A 12,218-nucleotide genomic window follows, 5' to 3' on the forward strand; every position below is an offset into this window, starting at 1 on the left:
ACGGTACCACGCCAAGCGTTCGTACAGGCAAATCGTTAAATTGTGCAAGAGGCCAACTGCGACTTCATACAGGTAATATTGCCGATATTTAATATTACTGATGTAATTTACGAGCTTCAGTGAACATATGACCATACTGCATATATAATGTTGTCGCAGCGTAGTCGCAAAAAGGCTCGCATAGAGCGGGCAGTATAGGAGGATCGAGACGGCGGTGGTCCAACCACACCTTTCAAGAAGAAGAAGAAGAAGTGCGATCACCACTCTTTGGTGCAATCGACACGACAGTGGAGATGTTTACTTTTAAAAGGGGCGTGAATTATCCCTTATTTTTCAAACGATATTTGAATAGATCCCCTGGATGTTCAGTGGCGTTAACCTCGAAGTAATTGAAGTACAGTGTTTTCTTTTATTGACGTGCAGTTGCTCGGAAGGTAGGTTTGTGTTCATGTGGCATATTTAAGTTCTTACGAGCAATAATATTAGATGTTGGAACAGTATGCTACTAGAGAATTGCATTGCATACCATTATGTGCATTATATATAGGAGAGAGAGAGAGAGAGAGAGAGAGAGAGAGACTCGGGTCATGAAATCCCAGCGTTTCACCCGTTTATGGTGTGTACAAACGACGTGAGCAAGCACGTGAAATACATGGTATAATATACTATGAACTGTACATGACGGAAACTTTGGCAAAACTGTGGCAGTGTGGTGTAATTTATTTTTGATTCCTTATACGTATGGCCAATGTCTGCAATAGAGATTATTATTATTATTATTATTATTATTATTTCCCGGCGGCAGTGCAGAAATACTTTCGGCACCACTTTTGGAATATGGGTCGTCTGTGCGGAGAGAGAGTAGGCCTGAATGATTAGTTTAATGGCATTCGTTGGGATTGGTTTAATGGCACGGACAGATCATCAGCGAAGGGAGTAAATTCATGGTATACATACTATATTGTTCTCTTGACTACTGACACAAATGTTTATGAACTTCGTTTTAACAATAGGCCCTACAATTATTGTAAAAAAAGTTCTTAGCATATTTTGGTAAGTAGGCTACATGGTAGGAATCGTACCTATATTTTATTGTTATTACTGTACAGGTACTTAATGTCAGTGTATTGTATGAAAATGCATATAATTATATATTTTATGTGAACCAACAAAATGCTTCAGCAGTTCTCTGTTCATAGCGAATTTCAACAACTTACGTAGTTCTGTGCCTTGTATTCTGAAGTAATCAAATTTTGAGTCCATGTTACAATACAATACAATACAATCAATACTGATCTGCATTTAGGGCAGTCGTCCAGGTGGCAGATTCCCTATCTGTTGCTTTCCTAGCCTTTTCCTAAATGATTTCAAAGAAATTGGAAATTTATTGAACATCTCCCTTGGTAAGTTATTGCAGTCCCTAACTCCCCTTCCTATAAATGAATATTTGCCCCAGTTTGTCCTCTTGAATTCCAACTTTATCTTCATATTGTGATCTTTCCTACTTTTATAAACGCCATTCAAACTTATTAGTCTACTAATGTCATTCCACGCCATCTCTCCGCTGACAGCTCGGAACATACCACTGATTATTATTTATAAGCTTCATATCCGTATTGATTGGTATCACTATATAGAAATAATATGAATCACCACCTTATCAATAGACTATTTTATTTACTACCAAACTGGTAAATAGGGTCAATACTGGTTTCGACCCCTAAGGGGTCATCCTCAGTTGACACATACAAAATATCTACAAAAACATCACATATAATGGTTAATGTTTAAAATTCATATGTCATTAAAATGCTGGTGAGTACATCTTAGTTTGGATATGCATATATTATGGGATTTATAAGTTTGCTCTATTTGAGCATTTATATAAGTCTTCTGTTCCTTTGTATACAGTGTCAAGAGTATTGTATTGAATGTAATTCATCCATTTGACAAAATGCTAGTGGATTGACTATAACGATAACATAGACAAAAATAATATTCTTTTTAATACAGTTATTCCCCTCCTGAAAGATTATTACCTAAAAAGAATTGATAAACAAAAATCTATAAATACAAATCAACCGCTCCAAGACCTCTCCTCCTTTAACCCCACTCCCGTTACAAGCGCTCCACCCATCCCTCCAAGCCTCCCCTCTACCGCCGCAAACTATAACCTCAGAGCAACACACTACAGATCTCAACAGACAGCCACACAGAGTGCACGATCTCAACAGCTAACGTAAGTAATACGATATATAACTTGTCACTACATTCCTATGATACATCATCTTACACACTTATTATTTCTACTTACAGATATATTAATTTACAACACGCTTCACGAAACAACCAATGTGCAACCCAATTAAGACATACGACACCCAAAATGTACTTCATCTCATAATAGTCACCAACCCAACCTGAATACGACAAGTGACAAGATGAGAACGCTTTCTTAATATCATTCAAGATTTCCAGCTACAACAACAGCAGCATCCCACAAAATTGCCAGTTATTACTATCATAATGTTACGCAATTTCACTCGTAATGCATACAGCATGAACATATATTTGGTCCTATTCAAACATACATTTATATATTTCTAATGGACCAGCCATTAAACTACAACTACTAATCATAATAACCTACAGTACTATTATCAAACTATGTTAAACTCATTTATGTTTCAAGAATATGCACATAGCACCACATATCAGTACTTTTAATCTAAAGTATTTTAACAGGTATCTCACACCGGTGTTTTAGCCCTAAGGGTTCATTTTAACAAGACTTTTATATGCCTGATAAAATAAACAGTGTCAAGACACAACTCTGTTTTAAGACAGAAAACAAGAATAGAAGGTGCTACAAACTTACACATTAGTATTAAAGATCCACGTCAACAAGGTATCAAATACCAATATTTTAGTCATAAGTATTCAAATCAATAAGGTTCTTCCATGTATTTAACTGAACTAAATAAGTGAATAAGTAAACTTTATAAACCACTACATGAAATGTAATCAGGGTACTGAAAATCCAAACAGTACATCTTTAAGACCCTACATTGAACTTAATATCATCATATGTGTGCAAATGCAATAATTTTACTTCATATTGTGTAATATAAATTGTAAAGTAGAATAGCATGTACCTCTCATTAAATGTACATACTTAATAGTCAATCCACTAGCATTTTGTCAAATGGATGAATTACATTCAGTACAATACTTTTGACACTGTATACAAAGGAACAGAAGACTTATATAAATGCTCAAATAGAGCAAACTTATAAATCCCATAATATATGCATATCCAAACTAAGATGTACTCACCAGCATTTTAATGACATGAATTTTAAACATTAACCATTATATGTGATGTTTTTGTAGATATTTTGTATGTGTCAACTGAGGATGACCCCTTAGGGGTCGAAACCGGTATTGACCCTATTTACCAGAGTAAATAAAATAGTGTATTGATAAGGTGGTGATTCATATTATTTCTATATAGACATACCACTGAGTCGAGCAGCTCTTCTTCTTTCTCTCAGTTCTTCCCAACCCAAACATTGCAACATTTTTGTAACGCTACTCTTTTGTCGGAAATCACCCAGAACAAATCGAGCTGCTTTTCTTTGGATTTTTTCCAGTTCTTGAATCAGGTAATCCTGGTGAGGGTCCCATACACTGGAACCATACTCTAGTTGGGGTCTTACCAGAGACTTATATGCCCTCTCCTTTACATCCTTACTACAACCCCTAAACACCCTCATAACCATGTGCAGAGATCTGTACCCTTTATTTACAATCCCATTTATGTGATTACCCCAATGAAGATCTTTCCTTATATTAACACCTAGATACTTACAATGATCCCCAAAAGGAACTTTCACCCCATCAACGCAGTAATTAAAACTGAGAGGACTTTTCCTATTTGTGAAACTCACAACCTGACTTTTAATCCCGTTTATCAACATACCGTACCATTGCCTGCTGTCCATCTCACAACATTTTTGAGGTCACGTTGCAGTTGCTCACAATCTTGTAACTTATTTATCACTCTATAGAGAATAACATCATCTGCAAAAAGTCTTACCTCCGATTCCACTCCTTTACTCATATCATTTATATATATAAGAAAACAAAGGTCCGATAATACTGCCTTGATGAATTCCCCTCTTAATTATTACAGGGTCAGATAAAGCTTCACCTACTCTAATTCTCTGAGATCTATTTTCTAGAAATATAGCAACCCATTCAGTCACTCTTTTGTCTAGTCCAATTGCACTCATTTTTGCCAGTAGTCTCCCATGATCCACCCTATCAAATGCTTTAGACAGGTCAATCGCGATACAGTCCATTTGACCTCCAGAATCCAAGATATCTGCTATATCTTGCTGGAATCCTACAAGTTGAGCTTCAGTGAAATAACCTTTCCTAAAACCGAATTGCCTTCTATCAAACCAGTTATTAATTTCACAAACATGTGTAATAAAATCAGGAAGAATGCCTTCCCAAAGCTTACATACAGTGCATGTCAAACTTACTGGCTTGTAATTTTCAGCTTTATGTCTATCACCCTTTCCTTTATACACAGGGGCTACTATAGCAACTCTCGATTCATCTGGTATAGCTCCTCCAACCAAACAATAATCAAATAAGTACTTCAGATATGGTACTATATCCCAACCCATTGTCTTTAGTATATCCCCAGAAATCTGATCAATTCCAGCCGCTTTTCTAGTTTTCAACTTTTGTATCTTATTGTAAATGTCATTGTTATCATTGTTATCATATGTAAATTTTATTACTTCTTTGGCCTTAGTCTCCTCCTCTATCTGGACATTATCCTTGTAACCAATGATCTCTACATACTGCTGACTGAATACTTCTGCCTTTTGAAGATCCTCACATACACACTCCCCTTGTTCATTAATTATTCCTGGAATGTCCTTGGAACTTGTTTCTGCCTTAAAATACCTATACATACCCTTCCATTTTTTACTAAAATTCGTATGACTGCCAATTATGCTTGCCATCATGTTATCCTTAGCTGCCTTCTTTGCTAGATCCAATTTTCTAGGAAGTTCCTTCAATTTCTCCTTACTTCCACAGCCATTTCTAACTCTATTTCTTTCCACTCTGCACCTCCTTCTTAGTCTCTTTATTTCTCTATTATAATAAGGTGGGTCTTTACCATTCCTTACCACCCTTAATGGTACAAACCTGTTTTCGCATTTTTCAACAATTTCTTTAAACCCATCCCAGAGTCTGTTTACATTTTTATTTACCGTTTTCCACCGATCATAGTTACTTTTTAGAAACTGCCTCATGTCTGCTTTATCAGCCATATGGTACTGCCTAACAGTCCTACTTTTAAGACCTTCCTTTCTAACACATTTATTTTTAACTACCACAAAAACAGCTTCATGATCACTAATACCATCTATTACTTCAGTTTTCTATAGAGCTCATCTGGTTTTATCAGCACCACATCCAGGATATTTTTGCCCCTGGTTGGTTCCATCACTTTCTGAATCAGCTGTCCTTCCCATATTAACTTATTTGCCATTTGTTGGTCATGCTTCCTGTCGTTCGCATTTCCTTCCCAATTGACACCTGGCAAATTCAGATCTCCCGCTACAATCACATTTCTTTCCATGTCGTTTCCCACATAGCTGACTATCCTATCAAATAATTCCGAATCCGCGTCAGTGCTACCCTTTCCCGATCTGTACACTCCACATATATCAAGTTTCCTATTATCTTTAGAAATGAGCCTTACACCTAGAATTGCATGTGTTTCATCTTTTTTTTTTTTGCTAGTTGTTTTACGTCGCACCGACACAGATAGGTCTTACGGCGACGATGGGACAGGAAAGGGCTAGGAGTGGGAAGGAAGCGGCCATGGCCTTAATTAAGGTACAGCCCCAGCATTTGCCTGGTGTGAAAATGGGAAACCATGGAAAACCATTTTCAGGGCTGCCGACAGTGGGGTTCGAACCTACTATCTCCCGAATACTGGATACTGGCCACACTTAAGCGACTGCAGCTATCGAGCTCGGTCCAACGTTCTTTAATGTAATGTGTGTGTGTGTGTGTGTGTTTCTTTCTGAAGTATGACTTCTGTTTCTTACAGAACAAGCTCTGATAATTTTAGTTGTTTAGAGAATTTAAGTAGTTTATTTTATAGTTTTAATGTTGACACGTTTGATAATTCTCAAGAAGTTTAGGTATGATTTATTTCTATGTCCTTTATTTTTAATAGCATTAGAGCACAAAAATTATGTGTGATATCGAGAGGTTCACTCGGTGTTCGTACAGATCTCTCTATAGACTTAGGTAGATATTTCATTTCAAAATGTGGTAGCGTTCGCAGAGATTATCACAGAGTTCACACTTGCACTTGTATTCTGTTGCATATGCAGAACAACTTATTGTGCAACACTGTTGCGTCCTTGCTTGATTTTCATACATTTACTACAAAATGTATTATATTAATGAACTTTGCTTTAAGTGGTTTTCTGTGGAATGAGCTGGCTTATCAATTTGTTTGAAATTTTTCCATTCAAGGTTTGAGTGAAAATGAGTGATGTTGTGGAAGAAGTTCAAGGTCGCAAAGACTTGACGATTGAACGAGCTCCTTCTGTTGAAGAACCAGACCAGCCGAAAATGGTTTCAGTTCAGATACCGAGGGTAGCTGCCAGGACAGTAACTGGACCAGCTAATATACAAAATCAGGGAGCTATTGACTGGTTAGTATTGTTTAGATAAGGTTTGTGATTGTCCTGGAGTATTTTCAGTATGAAACTTGTGTTTGTTAATGTTGTATCTATAAAATCTGTCATATAGAAATTATTCCTAATTGCACTTACATTAGTCTTACATTGGATCATTACTCTAGCTGACTGTGGTAAGTAGTTAATATAATAGCGTTCTGCATGGATCTGGATTTATTTTCTAGCTTTGATATGAATTTAATCAATCGCACATCATTAATCTGTACTTAGGACTCGCCCAGGTGGAAGAGTCTTTTCTTAAATGATTTCAAGGAACTTGGAAATATATTGAACATTCGTCTGGATAAATTGTTTGTTTGTTTGTTTGTCCAACCCTTGTCCCGTTTCTCTATGGGGAAATCAAGGCTGCATTATATAGGCAAAAGAAGAAAGATTAATGTTAAGTACGAATATTTGTGTGTCGAAAAAAACCTTTCTTAAATAAAGTATTACCAACGTAGAAATATTGTACAGAGAAACAGAACGTACTCGCGCAGAATTTATGAGGTGATGCGAGATGAATCTGTTGTGGCGGGTTTTTATGACCGGATGCCCTTCCTGACGTCAACCTCATCAGAGGAGTTAATGAGATGAAATGAATGACGTGATATATGACAGTAGGAAGGGAGAGGGTGAAACTGGTGCCGGCACATAGCCCGCTCCTGTCGAATAGCACCAAGGGGGCTTCTCAAAGCTTTACGTCCCTATCCGACGGGCGAATCACCATCAACAGCGTCATGTTTCTTCACTCCATATGAGCACTGTGGAGAGGTTTTGAATTTAATCCAGGCTTTTGGCACACAATCTAGTGATTAGAAATTGTATATCACCACCTCCCTTACCCTGCCGGCCAACATTCTGATGGTGAAAATTGTTTTGACCAACGGGACTTGAACCGGCTAACCTCATTATCAGACCGTTTTGATTTCAACGCCTTAATGGTCATGGCCACCAGGCGGGCTTCCCCTGGATAAATTGTTCCACTTCCTAATTTCTCTTCCTATAAATGAATATTTTCCCAATTTGCCCTCTTGAATTCTTGGTAAGTTTAGGCGATTTCTGTTTTGATATTAATGTTATTACCATTTTAAATAATAATCAAGGCCGCATTATATAGGCAATAGAAGAAAGATTAATGTTAAGCACGAACGTTTGTGTGTTGAGAAAAACCTCTCTTAAATAAAGTATTACCGACGTAGAAATAACTCAAATATATTTCTCTTGTAAATGACACAAGTTTCTAACTTTTAACAAGTAATATCCCGCAATGCTCCTTTGCTATCAAAACTGAATCTCTTTTGCTATTAAACATTATTTTAACAGAGCTGTTATTGTACAGAGAAACGTAACGTACTTGCACAGAATTTATTTCCGAATGTTGACAGCATACGAAGCTCCTAGGCTTCTGCATGGACACAAAAGGCACAGTAAGGATGTCTTTTGTAAAGTATGGTTTGTTCCTTGTATCTTTTTTTTTTTTTTACATAGATAGATGATTAATGTTTAAGCTTTAAATTATTAATCCTTTAGCATATCATTGATATTTAGAAATTTCATGATCCGTATTGAAGTGGGATTACAATAATTGAAATTGAAATTCCATTCGCCGATCACACAGGCTGCTTAAGGTTCTAAAACTCCATATTGAAGTGAGAATTTGTTCTTCGGGTCTAACTAAGTCCATCACATGCATGTTTATATTTTTTCGGAACCAAATCAAAGATTAAACAAAGTGTCAACTTCACATGTCATTAAAACTCTGCAGCGTATTTTCACAAGATTAATGAACGAAAGACTTATACAAGCTGGACAAACCACAATGTGTACAAAACAACGGAGTCACCATCATTTTAAAAATAATTTTACACTAAAGTGCAATATCATCATGTACCATATTTTATTCATCTATACAGGGCCCTGTTTCATAAAACTAACTAATAATATTAGCTAATAATATTAGAACTCATAAAAATAATTATTAGTTAACCAAATTCTGTTTCATAAAGATTTGCACATGACTAATAAAATATCTTCACTAATAATATTAGTTCATTAGTCAGCTGATACAAATGGAGGTTAGAATCGGTCTGTTGCATATGTTCTTGGTTTGGGTTTGTTCCTCGCAGTAGGCTAATGCTTGACTATAACAGACTATTAATCCACATGTTCAAAAGGCTCACTTGATATTTTCGTTGTTATGAATTAGATACGTGTGAAAATGGATAAAAGAAGTGAAAATAATGTGAGAGAAGAAAGTTACTTTGCAGAAAGTGATTGAGTTAAAGCGTCAACTACTCGCAGCCTTTTGCACACTATAACCCTCCTTGTTCCTTTTACTTTTTTATTTCATGTACTCTTAAAAATCTCTGAGATGGACTAGCAAAATCTTTGTTTACTACGCCCTATTGGTGGGGGCGGCAGGATAACAGCCGTGGTATCCCCTGCCTGTCGTAAGGGGTCCCAGGGCTCTCAACTTGGGAGCGTGTGTTGGCGAACATGGGGCACTGAGATGAGTCCTGCCATTGCTTTAACTTACTTACTTCTGCCAGGCTCATTTTTATCTACCCTTCTAACCTCCCTTGTTCAACTCTTGTTCTTTTCCGACCCTGACAGTATTAGGTTACGAGGCCGAGAGAGTCTTTCATTTTCACGCCCATCGTGGTCCTTCTCTTTCTTTAGCCGATACCTTCATTTTTAAAAATGTCGGATTCTTTCCATTTTTCTGATTAGTGTTATTATAGATGATGGTTGCCTAGTTGTAGCCTACTTCCCCTTAAAACAATAATCAATAAAACTGCACTAGAGAAACACAATGATACTGTGTATCACTACCAACCGGTGGAGTGCAATGCGAAGCTGCTATTTTAAGGTTATGCTTCATTCCTTGCAGTGGAACGTTCTATTACCAATCCTATCAAGCCAAATATTCAGTAGTTCTGTAATCTAACCTAAATCTCCCATTGTATTCATATGTTATATTCCAGTACAGGCTGTTTTTGACATAACATTTATTGAACGGTGAATACCTACACTCGTTCCTTATCACTATTTGAATCAGAGTTGACCATTTCAGTGATCTTCATGATTTTATGCCAAAATATTAAAATACCGCTCGCTTTGGTTTCACTAATAATATGAATTATGAGTCAAAATACACTCATGGAAATAATCCTAATAATATGAGTAACTTTTATTAGTCATGTTGTCTATGAAACAATTTACTAATATTATTAGGAATATCTACTAATAATTTCGACTCATAAACTAATAACTAATATTATTAGCTAATAATTTTATGAAACATAATACTAATATTATTAGTTAATATTATTGGTTTCTTACTAATAATATTAGTGAAAGATGTTTATGAAACAGGGCCCAGGTGTTGCAGTGTGTTTTAAAGTTGTTTGTGTTTGCCTGATTTGACTCGTTGGCTGATGATGGCACAAGTTAGGTGCTGAAACTAGTACCTCATGTGAACGACATGTGATTTATTGTAATTTAACATATCAGGCAAATACATTCAAAAGAGTTATACAATTTGATGTTGTGGACGACAGTATTCACTTGGCTATTTACATTGTATAGTTAACAAGTTTCTTTGAACTGTATCAAAATATAAGTATTATCCGCACACTTTATCTTGGTGCATTTACACCCTAGTGCTGAATCGGTCGACCTCGGCGATCTCGGAGATTCGTACTGGTAACCTTTAAAACACAAACTATGGATCGCTTAAGCATCTTTGTGCGACATCTGGCGTACACTTTACGTACTAGTACTGTTGTTGTTTACACAACAAAGCCAAAGTATAGAATTCATGCTAGGAACGAGATTTGCATCGAGAAATGTTTTATAATGTTATATAATGTGTATATGACATAGTTGTTGGCTTAAGATGATAACGGTTTAGAAATTTCATATCGATCGATCATATTCTCGATTCAATTCAGATTTAATTTTCATTCAGTTGGCAGCACTATCGATACCAGGACAGCTCCCTCCTTACTCCTCACCCCCATACACAAATGCACCAAGATAAAGTGTGCGGCTAATATGCAACAATTGGCTAGTTTCATAAATTTGTATCATAGTGGCACATCTTATTTAGTTCAGTGTCCTGCTGTCTTTACATTTTGTGGTAAATGTATATAAAACTATAAAATCACAATACCTATTGTAATTACTACAATGTTTTGTTTTTCAGAAGGCTAGACGCCACTATGTTAACGTTGAGAATACTAGAAAAATTATGTGGCTCCTAGGTTTAAATGCTGGCTCCTAGATTTGAAAACATTTGTCATGGCCTGACTTACAGTGATCCCCTGTGAGGTACTTCAACGAAACATATACAATTGTTAAGGATCCACCAATTCAGTAGACTATTTAATGAGATAAAAGACATCTTCAGCTACATAACATAATTTACTACTAAACCGTTATTACATTTAGATTAAAAAGAGAACGGTGGGAATTAAAATATCCATAGGGTAACTATTGTATGACCCATGGTGGCTCAATTCACAATTTTGCTTCATGAAAATCTACTCTGTACAGTATAACATCATTGCATATAAACCAATTCAGAACTTAATTTGAACCACAATAAATGTATCCAAATTTAGAGGGGGGTGGGGGCTGGGTATGGACCTCTACTAAAACATACCTTTCTGTACACCTCCTTGGAGGTGCCAACTATTACTTATTTCACCTCACGATTGTGGCATTTTGGTCAAAGGGGAAATTTTTACGGAAAAGCAATATTATCATCAAAAGATAATTTTCTATGAAAAAGGAGAGAAGAAAATTATCATTTCTTTGGAGGATTACTGCTCAACTCTCCTTGTTTCAGTGCTTGTGAGTTGGCATCTATACTGACTTGATTGTCACTTTCTTCTGCTACCCGTGAGCATGTTCAATTTCATTGTGAATCTGTTCTGCTCTTCTCCACTAAAAACTTTAAGCAATATTAAGCACATCTGATAGTAACTCTCTACAGAAAGAGTTTTCAGTGTTGATAGGAAAAATCAGAGAGGATTTTGGCCTACATTAAGCACATCTGCACTAAATCGCTTATGGTTCAGATGACGAAAATGTCATCACGGTACAGGGAGAAGGATGCTTCAAGAAAATCTACACTGAAAATCAGTTTTGGGTGCGAAACAAGCTACAAAGAATTTATTACAGACTGTGCAAATTTTATTTTGAAATATGCTTAAGAATAGATTGCTGTTGGAAGGGCAAAGAGGATGTCATTATCGAACAGGGGAGGGGAAGAACCATGCTTGCGCGCTTTGGATTTGATAATATTTTCCGAGGGTTGTGCGGGTGGACAAATTTACTGATAACCCGCTTCAAAAGTTGGCACCCCTGCCTCCTATATGTGGAGACCACTTTAGCATTTTAGATGGCCGTGCTGTTAGGGTTGCGCAGCTG

At 36.5% G+C, this 12,218-nt stretch overlaps 1 protein-coding gene across 1 annotated transcript in view; it reads left to right on the forward strand.

Annotated features, from left to right (window-relative positions):
- Nucleotides 1–260: 260 nt before the first annotated feature.
- Nucleotides 261–12,218, forward strand: part of LOC136884513 (WD repeat-containing protein 11) — a 134,912-nt gene continuing 122,954 nt past the window's right edge. Inside the window, exons 1-2 of the mRNA XM_067156741.2 lie at nt 261–434; nt 6,577–6,758. Of these exons, the coding sequence (XP_067012842.2) occupies nt 6,589–6,758 (170 nt within the window). The 5' untranslated portion in view covers nt 261–434; nt 6,577–6,588. The remainder of the gene's footprint in view (nt 435–6,576; nt 6,759–12,218) is intronic.

Source organism: Anabrus simplex, chromosome 12 (assembly GCF_040414725.1).
Source record: "Anabrus simplex isolate iqAnaSimp1 chromosome 12, ASM4041472v1, whole genome shotgun sequence".
NCBI lineage: Eukaryota > Metazoa > Arthropoda > Insecta > Orthoptera > Tettigoniidae > Anabrus > Anabrus simplex.